General features: G+C 43.6%; 1 protein-coding gene across 12 annotated transcripts; it reads left to right on the plus strand.

The window, feature by feature from the left end:
- Nucleotides 1–2,751: 2,751 nt before the first annotated feature.
- ZNF821 (zinc finger protein 821) lies at nt 2,752–20,385 on the plus strand. 12 transcript variants are annotated; one of them, XM_072817627.1, is made up of 10 exons: nt 2,768–3,011; nt 3,625–3,687; nt 4,907–4,994; nt 5,544–5,616; nt 6,278–6,394; nt 13,748–13,873; nt 16,519–16,664; nt 17,275–17,379; nt 18,524–18,690; nt 19,464–20,385. In XM_072817627.1, the coding sequence occupies exons 5-10, from the start codon at nt 6,355–6,357 to the stop codon at nt 20,116–20,118; spliced, it is 1,239 nt and encodes a 412-aa protein (XP_072673728.1). In that variant the 5' UTR covers nt 2,768–3,011; nt 3,625–3,687; nt 4,907–4,994; nt 5,544–5,616; nt 6,278–6,354; the 3' UTR covers nt 20,119–20,385. The 12 variants fall into 12 exon arrangements, with proteins under 12 accessions (XP_072673794.1, XP_072673760.1, XP_072673770.1 ...); XM_072817613.1 differs by lacking the exon at nt 5,544–5,616 and having other exon boundaries at nt 2,766–3,011; XM_072817693.1 differs by lacking the exons at nt 5,544–5,616; nt 18,524–18,690; nt 19,464–20,385 and adding an exon at nt 17,978–18,131 and having other exon boundaries at nt 2,752–3,011.
- The last annotated feature ends 595 nt before the right edge of the window (nt 20,386–20,980 follow it).

A 20,980-nucleotide genomic window follows, 5' to 3' on the forward strand; every position in this document is an offset into this window, starting at 1 on the left:
TGAAGTGGCAAAATAATAGCACAACTCTGAGTTGATTGGGAAAGTAGAAATAAAAAATGAAGCTGAAAAAAACCCATGCTTAATAAAAGAGTCTTCTAGATCTACAAGTTTAGGTGAGATCAGAGGAAAAGAAACTAATTCCTTATTTAGTACTTTTCTCCTTATTTGATTATAACCCAGTCACATCACCTCAGAGACACAGGAAGGTTATAGGAATAGCATTATTATGATCCTATTTTATTTGCAGCTCAAGGAGATAGAACAAGCTGCCCAGCTTCATACAGTAACTTAATGATGAAGCCAAGAAATTTCACTGGAGGCTTTCTCCTCGTGTTTTACCTATTTGCTATTTTCATGTTGAAAATATCATCTATGTCAACTTTCAAGTGACATAATAAAGCTATATTTGCATCCCTCAATCTAAACTCATCAAGAATTATTAAGTATAAAAGCCAATGTTTATTCCAGCTTGCATTATTTTTTCCCAAGTTTTTATTTAAATTCCAGTTAGCTAAGATAGGGTTGTATTAGTTGCAGGTGTAGAATTTAGTGATTCAACACTTAGATAGAACACCTGGTGCATATCACAAGTGCCACACTCCTTAATCCCCACCACATATTAAACACATCATCCTACCCACCTTCCCCCTGGTAACCATCAGTTTCTCCTCTATAGTTAAGAGTTTCTTGGTTTGCCTCTCATTTCATCTGTTTCTTAAATTCCATATGAGTGAAATCATATGGTATTTGTCTTTCACTGACTGACTTACTCTGCTTAGCATAATACTCTCTAGCTCCATCCATGTCATTGTAAATGGCAAGATTTCATTCTTTTTATGGCTGAGTAATATTCCATTAGGTGTGTGGGTATACACACACACACACACACACACACACACATGCTCTACATCTTCTCTATTCATTCATAAGTTGGTGGATATTTGGGCTCTTTCAATAATTTGGCTATTGTAGATAATGCTGCTGTAAACATTGGGGTGCATGTATTCCTTCAAATTAGTATTTTTGCATCCTTTGGGTAAATGCCTAGTAGTGCAATTTATTCCAGCTTGCATTCTCATACGAATCTGTCTTTTTTTTTTTTTTTTACGAATCTGTCTTTTAAAAAATATTTTATTAAAAAAAATAAAAATAAAAAATATTTTATTTATTCATGAGAGAAACAGAGGCAGAGACATAGGCAGAGGGAGAAGCAGGCTCCCTGCGAGAAGCCTGATGCGGGACTGGATCCCAGGACCCAGGACCACGATCTGAGCCATAGGCAGACGCTCAACCGCTGAGCCACCAGGTGCCCCCTATATGAAACTGTCTTAAAAACTTCTACTTAGATGAGAATATTCCATTTTCTGGCTACCTAGGAATTAAAATTTAAAATGAAATTAAAATGTTTCGTTAACTAAAATTAAATAATAACTTCTACCTAATTATCCCAGCCACAATAAGTGAATGAATGAATGAAGCTGTTTACCACACAATTGTGAAGGACTAAGTTCCTTCAATACAGCCATTCTCTCACATTAAACACAAGACACCTCACTGGAGATTTATGGGAAGAACATTTTGCAAAAGCACTTTAAGCAAATACCAGGACTCGGTTGCTTAAAACAAGGGTCAGCATCTTCATAAGCTCTTCTGCCTTCCTGGGCCCAGGAGTCACAAGGACTAATTGCGTAATGCTATCATATCTTCATTTTACTTAATCCTATGATTGCAGCAACCCAAGAGAGTAGGGGTTAGGGATGATTACATTGTTACCCATTTTACATTTTAGGAAGCAGAGGTTCAGGAATAGAGACTTGCTGCAAGTCACCAGGCCGGTCAGTGGCGGGGCTGGGACCCAAGGCTAGATATCCTATTACCAGATCTCATCTTCTTTTCACTCCATTCCCTACTTCAAGTAAGCTATGTCAGAGGCAGTCTTAGGCATTCTACAAGAAGACAGAGTAAGAGGAAGGAAAGGAAAGTAGTGGGGAAACAGGGATGATGATAAGGGAAGGTGTCTTATTAGGAAATTAGTCTAACCACTTTCAATTGCCCCAAACGCCCCTTAAGTGGTTAACAGTACCAAAGTTACTCTGCTCTGTATCTTCTGCCCCGAGGTCAACAGCTACTGTTATTAGTTAAGAATCATGTTGGAAACTTAAACGCCTTAAAAGAAATCTAAAGATTTTTCTCCTCGGAGATTCTGACAGCGGAACTTGGCCCCTCCCACCAAGGCCTGTGGCCCCTGGGTGTCGGTCACGTTAAATGCCTTGGTGGGGTCGGAAAAAAAAAACCCCACGAAGCGTGCGGGCAGCCAAGGGGAACAGGCTTGGGTTGGGGGGAGACTAAGGTTGGGCTACGGAGAGGGGGAACCTGCGGTGGAGCTGTGGCTGGGGGATGTGGGTTTTGTGGCTGAATTCAAAGGCGGGGTAAGAAACCAGGATCGGAGCTGACTGTCAGGGCGGAGTTCGCAGGTCCAGGAAAGGTGAGGGCAGCGGGGAGGGCAGCGGGGAGGCCGCGGGCGCCGCCGACAGACCCACCGCGGGACGAGGCTGGGTGGTCTCCGCGGCGCGAGGGCGCCCGTGATTGGATGCTCCCTAGGCCCCGCCTCCCAGGCCCCTCTCCCCGAGCCCCGCCCACGCCGCCGGGCGCGCGCCTGGGGAGCGGGGAGGGGGACCGGGCTGGGGGAGGGGGAGGGGGAGAGGAGAGGAGAGGCTCGTGCACGCGCCCCGCTCGCTGCGGGTGCGCGAGCAGCGCGCTCCCGCCGCCCGCGTCGCCATCTTTTCCCCCTCCGTCTGTCTGTCTGCCGTTGGCTTTGTCCGTCTGCAGCGCCGCCCCTCGGCTCCCCGCCACCGGCTCGGCTCGAAGCCGCCCTCCGCCTGCCGGGGCCCAGTCCCGAGAGCCCCGGCGCGGCCGGCCCGAGCTGCGGCCCGTGGCCCATTGTCCGGCGGTCCGTCTGTCCGGAGGCGGGGCCCAGGGACGCGGAGCGCCGCGGAGCGCCGAGGCGCCGGGTAAAAAAGACCCCCGTCTCCTTCCCTGCGGGGCTGGGCTGAGGATGCAGGGCCGCCTCGCCCTGCCCCCGGTCGCCGGCTGTCGGTCCTTTTGTCTGTCTGCGTCCGGGAGGGGGCCCGGGCTCGGCCAGGCGCCGCCGCTGCCCCGGCGCCCGCGTCCAGAGGAGAGGCCGGAGCCGCCGGCTCCCCGCGGGCCGCCCCGCAGCCCCCCGGCGGCCTCGGGCGCGGGAGGGGCGGCCGGGTCGGGCAGGGCGGGGCGGGGCTCGGCGCGGCGCGGCGGCCCGGCGTCTGACAGGCGGGGGTGGGGCCGCGCGAGGGGGCGGAGGGCGTGCGAGCGCCGACCCGGTGGCAGCCCCGCGGCGCGGGCCCGCCGAGCGCCTCCTAAATATAGATTTCGGAGAGGACTGTGTGGTCCGAGGGTTGGTCTGGGCCGCCTCGGAACACCTCTGGCTTTTGTCGGGAATTCCGGGGAATCTACCTGTGTCCGTGCCGGGAGAAGCCAAGGGGACCTTCTTGGCCGACGGTGCACATGCTCCAGCCCCGGGCGAGTGGGAACGGGGTGCACAGCGGGGCCGCTGCGTGACCCGCTGCCTTGTCCTCTCCCTTTTGGCAGATACAGATCGCTGGGGTTCAGGCGAGTTTACTTTGCGCCGTGGGAACTGCACCAGAGCTGGAGGTGGGAGTGCACCCTCTTTTCTTAAAGCTTGGATTTCACCTGTTTGGTTTTTTTTCATGCTCAAGTCTGTGGTGTGTTCTGGAAGCCGCAACCTAACACTTGTGGGAGAGCAGGGACAATGTTAAGGGGAGATGTTGCCCCCCACCACCACCCCCGAGGACTCTTAACCTCGTCCTGAAGACAAAGCTCCCTTCCTTTTTACATAGCATCCCTTGTAAGCCTGAATCTCACCGTTTACCTTTCTTCCCCCCCCGTCCCATTTTTTTCTTTTTCTTCCAGATGGTGATGTTCAGGCGGCTCTTCATTTACATTTTTTGTGTTGGTTTCAGATTCGGGCTTGGGAACTGAGGCAGTGTTAAAAGTAAAACCGGATGAGTGATCTTTAGGGCAGTGTGGCTATGAATTTTATTAGCTTTTATTGCCTGTAAGACTATTGTCTGATCTCTTGAGATCTTGCTGTGTAGTCAAGAATGCACTTACATTGCCATTTCTGTATGTATGTATTTTCTTTTTTTATTTTCAAGAGCCCACGACTCCACAGGCTTTCTTTTTTTGAGGGAGAAAAGGGTGCTTCCCCCCGCCCCCTTAATCCCTCAGGTGTGAAGTCCCATTGGGTACCATCTGGTCAGTTCCCCATTCGGCCACTAGGAGGATAGTGAGATGCCGTGGACGCTGCCTATTTAAATATGCAGATGCTCATCTCTGTTTCTGACTTGGAGCTTTAGTATTGAACTGTTGCCTCACCAGGATGATCTGAATTGAGCCTGTCTCAAGTTATTTGCCCTTCTTTCAGTATCTCACAGTTTCAATTTCTGATCTCGATGAAGAGAAAATTTAAAGATTAGTTAATATTTTTCCCTATATAATAGAGAAGTGCAGCTCTGCAAGTTTTAGAAAAAAAATGATAGACAAACTGCATTTTATTCAACTTTCTACTTTGTGATTCCCCAGAGTTATAGGAAAAGACTCAAAGTGAATATTCCTTTACTGCTTCCATGAATAAAGTAACTGCTCGGTTAGAAAGAAATGATTTATCCAAACAAAACTTAGGATGGAGAATACATACCATTAGCACTCAGCATACTGCCCTCTAACTAGTTAAAATTGACTTTTACTGTATACATTTGGAGTTGGGTTTTTTGTTGGGTTTTTGTTTTCTGTTGTTGTTGTTGTTGTTGTTTAATTAAAGGTCTGAAAAAGAACTGTGTTTAATATGCAGATATGATAGAAGACTGCCTGAAAGCTGCTTCCTTTGCCACTTCCTGTGGAGGCCTGTCTTTGCCATTTGCGGTTTCTTTCTTCTTTTGGTAAGGGGAGGCAGGATCTGATTACAGGTCTGAGGTCCTTTCTAGCTAGGAGTTAGTTGGCATAACAGGAGAAGAGTCTTCACTAACTGGAGAGCAAAGTATAGTTAGCAATTGCCTCTCTTAGTGCCTCCTAAGGCATTAAACTACTTGCTTATTCAGTGTAAGTACAATTTGAAAAGGCAGGGAACTGGAAGAAAATTTAGAGGGTGACCAGATCCATATTCTTATTTTTGGTAGAAAAGGGAATCTCTCTTTTTTAATTTATCTGTTTATTCACTGTGCCTTTCATAGAAAATTTCACAGTTTTAACTACTAATCCATCTCAGACTCTCTAACAACACTTACTGCTGGGAAAGTCTTTCTTATAAACTAACTGGGAACCTCCATGCTTAAGTATCTGTTCTCCAATTTCAGGGGAGCAGATGCAGGTCTCTGCAGCACTTCTTTTTTTGGGGAGCTTTTCTCTTTGCTCTTCCCACTAATCTCTTTGCTACATAGAGGCTGGATTGAAAGGAGGCACTAAAGTTATTAACTTTGCCACTCTGTTAGCCGGGCCAGACTGATGTTCCACACTGGAGGTTGAATTACTACTCAACAGTATGGAGTGCATCTGACTCTTCTGGTGAGAGCTCATCTTCAACATTGGAAGCCTGATTTGATTTAGTGCCCTGTCATCCACAGTGCCCAGCACTGTGCCGACTTCACTAGATAGGGGCTCTGTTTCCCCTGTTGATTGCATTGATAGACGCCTAAAAGTTTTGCGATGTTTCGTGCCTCACAGAGGTGTGATGCTTTGTCACCTCCAGACAAGGTAACTTTTTGAAAAAAACATCTGGAGGCTCCCGTTTGTTCAGATTGCAGGGCTTGACTTGCAGTGGGCATGGAACATGTGAGCTGCCACCCTCCTTGCCTTCCTTTTGCTTTCTTTTGCATTTATGGGGGTTACCCCTTTGAACCTGCAGTGCTTCTAAAGCTGTTTGCCTGAGTTTTTTGCTTCATTTTCTATCCTATGACCTTGATCATGATCACTTAACAGAATTCTGGATTCCACAGATAGATTTAGAGTGGAATTCTCTAAATCCTTTGAAGGAGTCCCCTCTTAAACTTCTTGGGACCTTGATGTTATGCTAGAAATCTATTCCTTTCCTTTTTTGAATCAATTATTTATAACCGGTGAGTTTTGTATGCTCAATGATTATTTTTAAAAGTCTTTTTAATTTTGTCTACTTTTGTTTATTTTCTGGGAAAAAAGACATGTGCTAACAATATCTTTTTTATTATAGGTCAGCATCCTGCAAGGAGGTAGTAACATATCCAGTTGTGAAACTGGGAAAGGCCAGAGCTCTTGGATTGGGGAAACATGTCCCGTCGGAAACAGACAAATCCGAATAAAGTTCACTGTGAGTACTGGGTTTTGTCTTCTAGAACCTGGGAACATTGAGGGTTGAAATGAAAGAGTAATCTGAATTTAGGTGAAAGGCTCACACTAATTTGTGAAGGAAAAAAGGGCTAAAGAGGTTGAACATGATAGGTTTAAAGTGTGTCTAGTTGCTGGAGGTTTTAGAAATCTGCTTTAGTATGTGCACTTGTTTCATCCTTAGTGTTCACATTTACAAACATTTATAAGATATCTGTACAATGTCTTATGCTAGATGCCAGGGCTGTAAACCAATGTAAGGATATATAAATCGATAATGTAGCCACATACATAAAATAATATCTAAAAACACAAGTAGTATATGCTGAGTATCATATAAGGGTGCTGCAGACTGTGTATACTACAGAAGGTGAAGAAGAGAGTTCCATGGACTGAGGTAGCAGGGAATGCTTCATGGAAGAGGCCCTAGACTGTGAACTTGAACTGGGCCTTAGAAGGTAGGAAGTGAATTTTTAAAAAAGGAAGAAGGAAGAGGTAAAATTAGGTAGGGGAAATGATGTGAGCAAAGATACAAGAAGGAATGCACAGGGGCGCTTGGGTGGCTGAGTCAGTTGAGCTTCTGACTTTTGATTTTGGCTCAGGTCATGATCTCAGGGCCATGGTATTGAGCCCCACATTGGGCTCCATGCTCAGCTCAGGGAGTTGGCTTGGGATTCTCTCTCTCCCCCTCTGCCCCTTACTCTGCTTTACATGCATTCTCTATCTCTCTCTGTCTTCCTCTAAAATAAATAAATAAAATCTTAAAAAAAAAAAAAAAGGAATGCACATATTTAGGGGATAAGGAAACTTTGTATGAAGTAGAAGCTTTATTTGTCCAGATGTCATAGGACATGAGATGAGGTTGGAGATGTTTAACTCTACATTGTAGAGTCCTGAAGGCCAGTCCAAGTTCATAGTTCATACTGTGGGCTATAAGGAAGTACTGACAGTTTTCAAGCAGAGCAAGTGGAGTGACATTTAGAATGCAGTGTTTTAGGACGACAAAGCAGTGTGTGGGATAGATCACACAAGATAAAGACTGGTAACAGGAAAACCAGGTATGCACTATTGCCTTGCATTGTTTCTCAGAAGTTTTCTATATTTGTTTTATTTCATCCATAAGACTGGGTAATTCTAGAGGGCAGAGACTATGTCCCACTCATACTTCCTGCTATTCGTCTCTACTTCTAGCACTGCTTATAGGGGATGTTCAAAAGTGCCTTTTTAAAAAATTTAAAGATTTTATTTATTCATTCATAGAGACACAGAGAGAGAGGCAGAGACACAGGCAGAGGGAGAAGCAGGCTCCATGCAGGGAGCTTGACGTGGGACTCAATCCCAGGTCTCCAGGATCACGCCCTGGGCTGAAGGCGGCGCTAAACCGCTGAGCCACCGGGGCTGCCCTAAATTAACATTAATATATCAAAGCAGATTTGATATAGTTAACCAGTTTCCTATGATCTGGGCAGATAAGCATCTTTACCCAAATATTTAAAAAAGAGCCCAATAGCACCCTATTATTATGGAGGACTAACTAAGGTACAGCAACATCTGCAAGAATTCAGTGGCATAACATATGATAGGTTTTTTCTTGAGGAAAGAACTCTACATATGAGAGGATAGATTGGTCAAGGAGTTAGATAAGAGGATTAAAATTTATTAAAAACGTACTGTATGCCAGGTACTATGTACCTTAACTTACTGGGTAATTTTAAGAGTGAGAAAGATAACAGTAGGAACAGAAGAATCAGGAGAGCTTCAGCATTGTATAGGTTAATGAGTTTAGATTAATACACAATTTTTCAACTTAAGTCCTATAAAAGTTTTATAAGAGAGCAAGTTTGATGCTCCTAGGAGTATAGGTGGATGTGGAAGTCTAAATATAAAGGTGAGTGAGTGGTTTAGGAAGAGTTTAGAAATTGCTGCTATAACAGTGAAATGTAGTTGGCCTGAATGTGAGGATTGTCAAGAGGAATATCTCTGGCCTACGTAATCCAGTACAGAGGTTTAGGAGGATTGTCTTCTCCTCTCTGGTTGAAAATGAGTATTAGGGCAGCCCGGGTGGCTCAGTGGTTTAGCGCCGCCTTCAGCCCGGGGCCTGATCCTGGAGACCCGGAATCAAGTCCCACATCAGGCTCCCTGCATGGAGCCTGCTTCTCCCTCTGCCTGTGTCTCTCATGAATAAATAAATAAAGTCTTAAAAAAAAAAAAAAAAAGAAAATGAGTATTAATTAAAGACATGGATGTGACCCTAAGAAGGCAGGGCAGGAAAGGTACTCTCAGTAAGAGATAAGGGGGTCACAGATAAGGCAATCAGAGGAGTTGGACATTTACCTATAAAAGCCACCTGTCCAAAGAGACTTGGTTAGATTTAAGGAGAGTAGGCCTTAAGAGAGTGGCGGAGATGAGGGCATGATCATGATAAGGCCAGAGGAAGCCAGTGGAGGCCTGTATGGCAGACACAGGCAGAAGGAGAAGATGGACAGGGCAGCCTGGGTGGCTCAGCAGTTTAGTGCCACTTTCAGTCCAGGGCCTGATCCTGGAGACCCTGGATCGAGTCTTGTGTCTGGTCGGGCTCCCTACATGGAGCCTGCTTCTCCTTCTGCCTGTGTCTCTGCCTTTTTCTCTCTCTGTGTCTCTCATGAATAAATAAATAAAATCTTAAAAAATAAATAAAAAATAAAACAGAAGGACAAATAGGCCATGGAGAAGAGACTATCATGTATCCACAGTGGCAGAAATAGTTTCCAGAGCAAGTGAACATCATACTGTGGTGGAGTGGGTGGGACTATGAGGACTTTGTGGTAGGGACCATTAGGAGGGCTGTGAACAGAAATGTTTAGCTGTAACTAAAAAGCAGACCCACAGGGAGGTGCTGTTTTCAGTAATGCATTTGGGAAGGGAACTATGGAGGCTTCTCAGGTAATAGACTAAGTCTGACTACCAAAGAAAAGACACTAAGATTCCCTGGTTTCTCAGGACTTTCTACTTATTAACTGTTTGGGGACTGAAGCTGATCCTTCCTTTTTCAAAAAGGCATCTTCTCATTGCCCATGACAATAATGGCAAGTAGGAATAGGTAATTTCAGTCTGCTGGCCACTTGGGTCTCCTCTTCCCTTGCAGTGAAATGGAACCAGTCAAATGTATTGAATTTAATGCTGCTCATCTATTTAAAGTAAATGGAATGGACTGAAGGTCTGGGAGGCAAGAATGTCTGCACAAGTTTTGTTGAAATGTTAAAGCCAATCAGCACTCCAGTAGAGTAATGGCTGAGCTCCATTACATCTGCCTTCTGGGAAGAAGATTGTGGCGTGAAGCTCAAAGCCTGCCGAAAAGAATATATAAAGAATCCCACTGCTGTAGCCTGGCAGCATGTGTCACATCCACTTTAAAAGCCGACAGGCAGGCTGCACTGGCAGTTACTCAGCTTTCCTCAGGACTGCCTCTGTATCTAAATTACCATAATGATCTCTCCTTTCCTCAGAAACATCCAGAAATATTTCTGTAGTTTCCTTAGTTCATTAACAGATTTGACACAGAGCTTTCTGAATAAAAAGCCCAGAATTGTTAGTCTCGGAGAAACTGCTGATGGGCTTTTAGATCTCACCTCCTCCTGAGTAAAAGTTTCTGTCAACTGTTTCTAGAGAGGTTGAAAATAGAGTCCCTTGTATACTCTCATTTGGTGTGTTTATGCTAAGCAAACCACTAAAAACCTTAAGGCACTTTTGTTTTCAGATTGCAAAGTACAAACAAGACTAAAAATTTTGAACTCCAATACAAGCTTCTTGGCTTTTACAGAGGAATAGGAAAAAAAGCCTTTAAAGTTCCTTCTCTTCAAAAAGCACAACTTGTTTTGTCCTTGTTCGTTCTGTCAGCATCCTTGTGAGGTAAATGGCTGTGTTCCCAGCATGTGGTAGCACCTTGGGTTACAGATACTGTCAGCTGGAATGGAATCCTAAGGTTCTCATTCCCAAGACTAGCTCACTTTTTTCTGAATTCGACATCTGGTCTTTTAGAATTTTTTTTCAGATGCTTTGCTTTACTTAACTTCAGTCAGCCAGAAATTGCATTTATTTAATTGCACCAAGGACTTAAAGCAGAGAATTGTAAGATCTTTGCCTTTCTAGTAACTTTCATCCCGGGCTTTTCATCTGTTCTACAGACTTGGTTGGATGGCCTTGTTCTTGTCTGAGAAACAGTCAAATCAGACAAATAGTATCTTGATTTTATACCAAAAAGAAAAAAAAGAGGTGGCACCTTCCTTTTTACTGTAGAGCTTAGATGACTTGTTCTTAGCTATTAATAGATAAATAAATACCCATGTTAAATAAGATGGTTGCCCTACATTAATATCTAGAGACCTGAGGGTTTTTTTTAACCTACTACAATAGTCTCAAGATAGAAGGAAAATAATAATTCTGCATTATAAAAGCAGGCAATTATATAACACTTCTTAAGCACCAGTATCTCTATGGATCACATTTGACTTGAGTTACTATGACATACTTTTAGGTATGTAAAAGGTATCACCACTTTCAGTATCATAGCGCAAAATATCACTGTCCTTTTACGAGAGGATAGTTCTGGACAGTGGGATTTGGAACTTAGGTAAATAGTGATTACTGGAAGATCATTCACATATCTTCTCCTGAGATATGCCAAAATCACTTTTTTAAAGATTTTTATATATTTTGCTTTATACTGATGTTTAAGATAGGAATAGCCCTGAGGAATGAATTTTACTTTACCCTTTTTCCCAAGTGAGGAATAGAACCAAATATAAGAGCACAGCTTTTCTTTCCATACTGACAAAAAGGAATAACAGAATTAATTTATTCCAACTATCCTAAGTGGGATTGCCAGCAAAAGTCCCAGATAGGGCCATCATATGGAATAGACTCTCCTCTGTTCTGTGAAGGCCTAAATATCTAGACAATATCAATAGACAAAAAATTTGAGCTCAAGTTGGTACATCTAAACTGAATTACTAGTTGATCTTGAAAAGCATTTATTCTTTTAGAGGCCCTTCTACTAATCTAATGGTAATTACCTATTAAGGGAAAAAAAAGTATTCTTCACGCATTATAAACCTAGGTTGTTTCTTTAGAGATGAGAAGTGTCATTGATGAGAATGGTCTGCCCCTTGATAATTATCTGCTGGTATATAACATGTTCCTTAGTGCCATTTCTGCCCATGGTTTCTAGGTCTGAAAGCATGCATCTACCCAGAAGAACTCAATAACTAGTGCAGTTGGCCATGGTCTTGTGGTTACAGTGCAACCACCATGAAGAAAAATATTTTCCTTCTGCAAAGAGGATAAGGAGGTGCTTATAACAGCATTCATGTTTTGCTTTCCTTAGCAGTAATTTATATCCAGCTTGTGATTGTGATATTTTGAAAATGAATTTAAAGCAGCTTATTTTTCTTTTACTTGAGGGTTGTGTGGCTAGAAGTTCACTTGAACTCACCACCTCTCCTCCCACTCACATTATCAATCAGAGTAGCCCCGGGGTTAGTCTCACCTCAGCATGGTAACTCATCACAGGGTATCAGAACCATCCAAATGATGGGCCCCTTTGTCATTTACTGGCCCTGAGAATAGTATTTTGGTATTTGAAGTGTAGCATGAGTTACTTATGGTATGATGGTAATATTATCGCTAGGACCAGAGCCATTCTTCTCACACAGAGACAAGCATTTGTTTTCAGCAAAACTACTCTGATGAACCATCTAACCTGCTTACATCTCTCTTAGCAGTTTAAAAATATGGATATTAGAGCTGTACAGACCTGGTTCGAATACTTTGCTCTACTATAAACTTTAGTTTTCTCTTAAGTAAAATATGGGTAGGAATACCTACCACATAGAGTTTGGCAGAGAATTAAGATAAAAACTATAAAGCACTTAACATAGAGCCTGGAACTAGGACATACCAAATAGTAGTTATTATTAGTGTTTAGCACTTAGGATATGGACGCTCACTGAATTTTTGCCGAATAAATGCCTAAGTGAATCACATGAAGTCTGCTTCACATCAGTTCTTTCATTGCCTGACAACGATAGCACAGGTCAACTGACCATTTCTCCTACCTCATTGTATCCTGTCTTGGAACCCGAGCCTGTTTACTTTCCTTTCTCTCCAGTAAGAAAGTGCCTGGCCTATTGTCAGACATTTCACGAGGGCTGTTTATTATTCTCTCTTGGTGGCTGGAGAATGGGGACTGTAGTTTCCACTCTGACTGAGATAATGGAAACCTCTAGAAACTCAATTCTTTTTTCTCTTTATGCCGGCCTTTTGGAAATAAAAGAGTACTTAAATGTTAACTCTTCAGTAACCACACAGATTGTAGGCAGAGTTCATCGAAAGTAAATGCAGGGACACCTGGGTGGCTCAGCTGTTGAGCAGCTGCCTTTGGCTCAGGGCGTGATCCTGGAATCCGGGACTGAGTCCCACATCGGGCTCCCTGTGAAGAGCCTGCTTCTCCCTCTGCCTATGTCTCTGCCTCTCTCTCTCTGTGTCTCTCATGAATAAATAAATAAATTAAGAAAAAAAAAAGTAAATGCATACTCAAGGACAGGTCCAGGGCTTTTGGATATTTCATACAAGAAAAGAAGAAAGAAAAAAGACCACATTGACCAAGGAGACTAGATAAAATATTATTTTTTGTTAATTAGTTGGTGTGGTTCAGGAAGTTCATTCCTCAGCAAAAATGAGTTCATATATTATCTGTTCTTTTAATTTATTATTCAAGCAGTTGTTGATTTGCTTGTGGTTAATTCTGATAGACATAGGAGAAGCAAGGAAGAACTTCCAAACCATGTCTTGAAAGGAGGGTGGCTGAAAGATGAGATTAGAGAGATTGTTGTTTGGAAGGATTATTCGAAGCACATGTTTATAGTCAGAGATAGACACTGAGTCAGGGCCATAATGTTAGTACACTAAGATTCAGAGATTGTGCCCAGATATGTTGCACTTTTTATCATCCTATCACTTTGCCTCTTCTGCCTCTCTCACCAATCCTGATGGAAGGTTATAAATGGAATTGAGATTCTGAATCTAAATTTGTAAAGTAGCAATTGATAACCTTTTGAAAGGACTCAAGATTAGGAGGATTTAAGCAAGTTATACTTTCTAGAGCATCTGGCTTACTACCTAGGAAGAGTAGCCATGCCCAGAAATTCTAGGAAGCAGCAAGCTGACTTAGAGATGAATGACCCCACCATAGGGTACCTGCCTGTCTCCTACCTTTGAATGGTCTGACTTTTCAACCAGCTTGCCTGGGGATTTATGCTGCCCAGCTGGTGGCCTGACTATTTTTCCTTGTGACCACCAGGGGATCAAGTATTTGCTGGGCTAGAAGAGCAAGCCCGCCAGGCGATGATGAAAACTGATTTTCCTGGAGACCTTGGCAGTCAGCGACAAGCTATCCAACAACTAAGAGATCAGGACTCCAGTAGCAGTGAGTTCTGCACCTTCTGGTAATGACTCAGGGCAATGGGAGAAGAATTATCAGAGTGTGTGTGCTCTGGGGATTGTGCATGGGGGTTGGGAGGAAGATATGAAGATTTGTGGATCCTCAGTGTTTCCAAAGGTGCTCTAAGTTATATGAGCATATGCTTATCCAGAGAGAGGACAGGTTTGGCATTATTTTTTTTTAACCCATGGACTGCAGTAGTTGGTGCAGTACCATATACAGACAGGTTTGTGATGACTGTGATAGGTGCATAGGGATAATTAGTACTCAACCTGTCCCTGGGTTAGGCCAAATGAAAAGAAGAGAATCTCTGTCTCCTACAGTCTGTATACTCACAACAAAATGTAAGAGTGGCATTAATGAAACTTTTGCCTGAGTACCCAGTTTAATGTTACACAAGAAGATTTGCTTACTGATGAGATTATGCATCATATAAAATGCTAAAGTCAGAGCACCTGACTGGCTCACTCGGTAGAACAGGTGACTCTTAATCTTGGAGTCAAGAGTTTGACCCCCAGTGGGTGTAGACATTAAAAAAATAAATTTTTTAAAAAAGGAAATAAAATGCTAAAGCCAAGGTCTTCCCACACCAAGTCCTAAGAAAATTCTGGAAAGAGATGGAAAAAACAGTGGCTGGTAACTAGCTGAACTTCATGGATCATCTGCCCCATGACCTGCCTGAACAAATATATTTGAGATGTATTATTTCCTAGGATGATTTCCATACCTTACTAATCATATCCATCTGATATTGGTTGGTATTACTGTCAATTCAGAGTGACATTTTTTATTTTTCTCCACATTTGGGGTTGAAGAATAACAAAGAGGGAAAGAGTTCAGCAGCCTTCTAGGAATCATAGTTTCCACTCAAACTAATAATTTAGCAACAAAAAACCAACAATAATTTAGCATCTAATTGCTTAGGTACAGAAAAATGAAACCAAAGATTTCTAGAAAACCTGTGGGAACCACCAGCTTGAGTAACAGGTTAGGAACAGCAACATCTATAAAGTCTAATAGGTTTCCATTCTGGAAAAGCTGCATCATCCTTCTAGAAGACATACTTACTTTTTAAAAATATTTTTAGTAGAGAGCTATGTTTGGATTTTTGATCAGTCATGTAATGTGTTTGATACAATGTTGTCTTAGATTAAGTTTACAAATATTCCAGATAAACTGGTGAGAAAATATGGTATGATTTAATCTGTTCCAATCTTTCATTATTGAGATGAATTCAGATGAAAGCTTTGGGCTAGGGAATAAGGCATACATACCATAGATGTTCCAGGGCCCAAATCCAGTCCACCAGGCTGGTGGAATATTTAATAGGAACACACGTAACTACTAGCAGATGATCTGGTTAGATTTTTCTTTGAAGAGAAGGAATGTAATCAGTTTTGCCCAGATAATGGTGGATTTAAACATTACATAGGGATAGCAGAGAGAAGACAAGCACTGTTAGCTAGGGAAGCTGAGTCTCACAGGTGCAAGTCTACCTTGTATTTCTCTTGCTCACAGTCCGGCCCAGGAATCCAGGATCTAAGTGTGGTTGGGATGGGACTGGGGTCTCACAGCTTTCCTAGGCTTTGCTTCTTCTTGTGATCTTCAAGATACTAGCACTTCTTTTTTTCCTTTTCAGAAAAAACTCCTTTTTTTTGTAATGTAAACTGTAGCGTTTAAAAAATTCCCCCCCCCCCATTTTATAAGTAATAGGGGAAAACATCAGCCCACAAAATCCTTGCAGATCCCCCAGCCACAGGCAGACCTCCCCATAGCCACATCCTAGCCCCTAAAATGAAAGCAAACTCAAATCTTTAGTCACTAGAAATTAGATTTCATCCTATAGAATGGCTTGTTCCCCTCCACTTAATGCAGTCAGTTATCTGTCAGATAATCCAGAGAACCAACAGAAACAATGGATTTATTTAGCCTAGAATTCCGAGTTACTAGTGGAGTAAGAGCACACTGAGTCAGGTAGCACAACAAATGGCCTAAGGTGGTTTGCTGTACTCTTTTTACCACCGGACTGAACAAGCTTTTCCCTAGAGGGTGACATCATTTTTAACTAATTAACTACTGCCTCCTTTATAAATAAGAGGAAGGAAAAACTTGCTGGTTTTTCTCTAAGTGTGCCTTAGGGTTTGTTGGGAGAGAAAAGATTAGTGGGACTCAGAATATAATAGTATATGTGATACCATGGAAAAATTGTGCAGGGGGTTATGGAGAAAATTAAGTAATAAAATCACTGAGAAATGTGGGTAAGTCAGAGGTGGTGTGTTGTGGGAATGAGCATGGTGTGAGATACATGGAGGTGTGATTTCAAGTATGAGATATTTGGAAATTGTGTGTAAGAAGAATTACTTTTATGATAATATAAGGGTCCAATAACTATCTTCTAATGCAGTTTTGCCTCAGATTTTCTCTGTAGTATAAATGACATTATAAACAATAGCTATAGCTCTTCCACTTAACATGATTTGTACCCAACTATATAATCTTTACATTGATACCTACTCTATTATGGAAGATCTGAAAATGTTTTCCATTATAGCTACAAACCCTAAGGTGGAAAGCAACTCAAGATGTATTCATGCAAAAATCAGAACAAGTGACCAATTTGTATGTTCCAGGTGACAGTGAGGGTGATGAAGAGGAGACCACACAAGATGAAGTCTCTTCCCACACATCAGAGGAAGATGGAGGGGTGGTCAAAGTGGAGAAAGAGTTAGAAAATACGGAGCAGCCTGTTGGTGGGAATGAAGTGCCAGAGCATGAGGCAAGTGACAACGGCTCCCAAGCCCAGGAGGCTTGAGCCACAGTAATGGTCTTGCCTCTGGTGGCCTCCTGGGCCTTCATGTGAAGCCTGTCTTCCTTCACAGCTCCATTTATCCAAACCTCACACACAACTCCCAACAAACCAGCTTTCCTATTTACCCATATATCACTAACCCTAGCATGGCCTCCCTACTTCTTTCCAGACAGAACATCACTTTTGCAAGACTATCAGCCAACTTCCTGAAGTCTACTCTTGCAAATATAAGTTAGAGTGTTACCTGAGGTGCTCTCTTCTCTTTAAATTGTTTCCTGAGGATTCCTGCAAGAAGCACAGCAGGAGGGAAGCTAATCCTGAGAGGGGGTAAAATAGATCAGTTCTCCCTGGGGCAGCCCCTATGTCCTCAGGGCAGGAAGTCTTGAAGAAAATGAAGATAGGAGCAAATGTGATTCCCTTTCCCTATTACTTTTCCCTTTGGCCCATAATAGGAACCTAAGGATAACATGTGATATCAGGTTGTGTTCCTTTTAACAGGATACCCTGTTAAAAGAAGTAGGGGCAGGGCAAAGAGTGGTAAACAGTGTTAATGAATTGCCTGCTTGTTGAATTGCAGGTCACGGGGAACTTGAATTCTGACCCCTTACTTGGAATCTGCCAGTGTCCTCTCTGCCAGCTAGACTGTGGGAGTCGGGAGCAGCTGATTGCTCATGTGTACCAGGTATGGGCTGGGGAGCCACACACTCCAGAACATGAATGCCAGCAGCTTGTTTAGCTTTTGCTTCCAGCTCCCAGGGGAACCTTGGATTGTGGCTTCCAGTAAGACTCCACTCTAGTCCCCAGAATGTTTTAGAGAATAAGTGGGATATGTTGGGTAAAGCTGTTCTGGGTTCCCAAGCAGATGCACTATGAAAATTAAGTATTTTTTTTTCAAAGTTACTTAATGTTTTCTTTTCTTTCTTTCTTTTTAAGAGAGGGGGTGGGGGAGGAGCAGAGGACAAGAGAGAATCCTAAGCAAGGCTCCACTCCTAGCAATGGAGCCCAACTCCAGGGGGGTTGGATTCAGTCTCACAACCCCGAGATCATGACCTGAGGCCAAGATCAAGAGTCAAGCCCTTAACCAACTGAGCCACCTAGATGCCCTAATGCATATTTTAAATAGTGAAATAGAAACTAACATCTGTTAAAAATGAGGGCTTTGTTTTAAAGAAGAAATAATGAGTTAACATAAAAGTTTCTATGATACTAGAAAAAGTATAAATGAGGGGATCAGAAAAACACAAATTTTTGTGCTCTTTTTGCCCCTGATCCAATTGCAGAGCACCTGTGTCTTGTGATCTATATTAGAAAGGCATTAGCACACATGCAGCCTGGGTTTTACCATAATGATAGTTGATACGTGAAAAGAGGCCTTTCTTTAGAAGATTGTTTTTAAAAGATTGAAGAAAAGACAGGACAAAATGCTTTTGGATACCAGTCTTCCCAGCCAGCTTCTGCAGTTGGCCTTCACTGCTCCCTTGACAGACACCTGTGAGGTAAGCAGATAGAAATTATCCCAGGCATGAATTCTTCACAGGTTTTGAAGAGGGCTCTGGCTCTGGCGCCTTATTGTTCACCAAGCCAGCCACATGTTCCAGAATATAGTCAAAACTCAAACTAATGAAATCTGAAACCATAATCTGAATGGTCTGGCCCTTCTGAAGGCCTGTTAACACAAGAGACTTCCAGGTGCTAAGCAAGGAGCATACTTGCAAATCCCTTGTCTGAGACTAAGGAAAGGGGATTTTCCCAGAAAGCAGTTTCTGAGTGGGCATAGATTATATTAAAAGTAGCATGAGTTTACAGATTAAGGCTCTGTTTTACAGCACACTGCAGCAGTGGTGAGCGCCAAGAGCTACATGTGTCCTGTCTGTGGCCGGGCCCTAAGCTCCCCAGGGTCATTGGGTCGTCACCTCCTAATCCACTCGGAAGACCAGAGGTCTAACTGTGCTGTGTGTGGAGCCCGTTTTACCAGCCATGCCACATTTAACAGGTTAGCTGGTTACCTAACCCTCTTGCTCTGGGAACAAATTATTGGGTATGGGTTCTGCTTTCCCAAATCAAGAGAAAAGCTAGAAATAGGTAATGCAAAGGCAACTGACTCTTTGGAAATACAAGTGATAAAGCTAGTAAATATGTCCATTTTATTAGTTATCCCCAAAGAGAGATGAATTCTCTTTGAATCCTGTCCATTTCTTTACCCTGAAAATATTCTTATTTTCATCTAGAAAGAGATGGTTGGGCGGCAGGGGGAGTCCAATAACATTCATGATAAAGCTTGGGGAAAGAAGTTACAGGGTGCTGAGAGGCCCCTGATGTGAGGACATAGTCTGTACTGTGTCCCAGAAGACTGGAAGTATGTGAATTGTGTCCTAGTTCCATTTGCCTGGGGTACTCTACAGAGTTGGCCAGGGCAGGAGGGGTTGAGCCAGTGGACTCCCTTACAGGCAAGCTTCCATCTCAAGAAGGACTGCCCTACACAGCTCTTACAAACACCATCAGCCAGCTGGAATGAAAACTGCACATTTGTGGGGGATATCTGGCATTTCGCTCAGTCTCTACCTCAAGGAAGGCTTTAAAACTTGGTAGACCCCCTAGCTCAGAGAAGGTGCTGGGTAGGAGAGATAGGAGAGGTCTCTCAAGTACTCAAATCTGACCCCTAGTGGTGAACTTGGAGCAACTGGCCTGATAGGACCAGCGTGAGTCTGAGCTGGATACTTGAGCCTTTCTAGGAGACACTAACCATCCAAAATTTTTGTATTCCAGTGAGAAACTCCCTGAAGTACTTAACATGGAATCCCTACCCCCAGCCCATAGTGAGGGCCCCTCCAGTGCTGAGGGGAAGGACATTGCCTTTAGTCCTCCAGTGTACCCTGCTGGAATTCTGCTTGTGTGCAACAATTGTGCTGCCTACCGAAAGCTACTGGAAGCACAGACCCCCAGTGTTCGCAAGTGGGCCCTACGCCGACAGAATGAGCCTTTGGAGGTTCGGCTGCAGCGGCTGGAACGAGAGCGCACAGCCAAGAAAAGTCGGCGGGACAATGAGACCCCAGAGGAGCGGGAAGTAAGGCGAATGAGGGACCGTGAAGCCAAGCGCCTGCAGCGCATGCAGGAGACAGATGAGCAGCGAGCACGCCGGCTGCAGCGGGATCGGGAGGCTATGAGGCTGAAGCGGGCCAATGAAACCCCAGAAAAGAGGCAGGCCCGGCTCATCCGGGAGCGGGAAGCCAAGCGGCTCAAGAGGAGGCTGGAGAAAATGGACATGATGTTACGAGCCCAGTTTGGCCAGGACCCTTCTGCCATGGCGGCCTTAGCAGCCGAAATGAACTTCTTCCAGCTACCTGTGAGTGGGGTGGAGTTGGACAGCCAGCTCCTGGGCAAGATGGCCTTTGAAGAGCAGAACAGCAGCTCTCTGCACTGAACCCACCTGCCCTCCCACTCACCCAGGGCCCTGTCCTTACTGCCAGAGGCAGGCCTGGGTGTGTTGCAGGTGGACCTAAACACTTCTTGCATGTGGGAGCAGGATGATGGGGTCAGCAGCAAGCCAGCTTAAGGCAGCTCTGGACAAGGGAGTAGGCACTCCAGAGACCTGGACTCCCAGCCCACTGCTGCAGGGCATGCTTATAGGACTGTGGGGCCTAGTGCGGCCCATGGAGTTGTGAGGGCAAATAAATTAATTTTATCTTTACTGGCCTTTTTCTGCTTTCCTCTCCATTTTATTCTAGCAAATGAATTGATCTAGGAGAGACCTGGGTAGAAATTTTAGGCAGGGCCTTCTAGTGGATTGTTTTCTGAAGAGAAGGTGCTCCTTATTTAGGTGGCCCAGAGATCCCATGTTTGGGCCTTTACAAGTTGATGAGGCATAAGTATGACATTAAGGAACCAATGCTGACTTTGTGAGGGTCCATTCCCACAACCCTAACGAAGATCGTCTCTGATCCCAAAGGCCATTTAAACCTAGCTTTTTCCAAATGCAGAAGTAGACATCTAGCCTTCCCTCCTAACTGGCATTTTCTAAAGAGATATGGTATTTAAGCTAGTTCCTGGCTACTTTTCCTGGCAGATTTCAGTTTGTCAAACTTTAAAAATTTTATTCTAGACAGAAGTCACGTTCATTCAGGAATATGTTCATAGAAATAGCTCTAATATTAAGGTCTATAGCACCAAGGAACTCTTGTTTGAGAGAAGAGATGATCCATTTTTTAATTTTTTTCCCCAGAGCCAAAGTAGGATAAAACCCATTGAGAAAAATCCAGAATTAAAGTGAGATGAGAGCCCAAGTT

The sequence above is a fragment of the Canis lupus genome, chromosome 3, assembly GCF_048164855.1.
Source record: "Canis lupus baileyi chromosome 3, mCanLup2.hap1, whole genome shotgun sequence".
NCBI lineage: Eukaryota > Metazoa > Chordata > Mammalia > Carnivora > Canidae > Canis > Canis lupus.

Coding starts and splice junctions, on each gene's coding strand:
- ZNF821 (XM_072817613.1), top strand. CDS start 6,355: ATGTCCCGTCGGAAACAGACAAATCCGAATAAAGTTCACT. Junction 16,665..17,274: donor ATGAAGTGCCAGAGCATGAG/GCAAGTGACAAC, acceptor GTTGAATTGCAG/GTCACGGGGAACTTGAATTC. Junction 17,380..18,523: donor TGATTGCTCATGTGTACCAG/GTATGGGCTGGG, acceptor TCTGTTTTACAG/CACACTGCAGCAGTGGTGAG.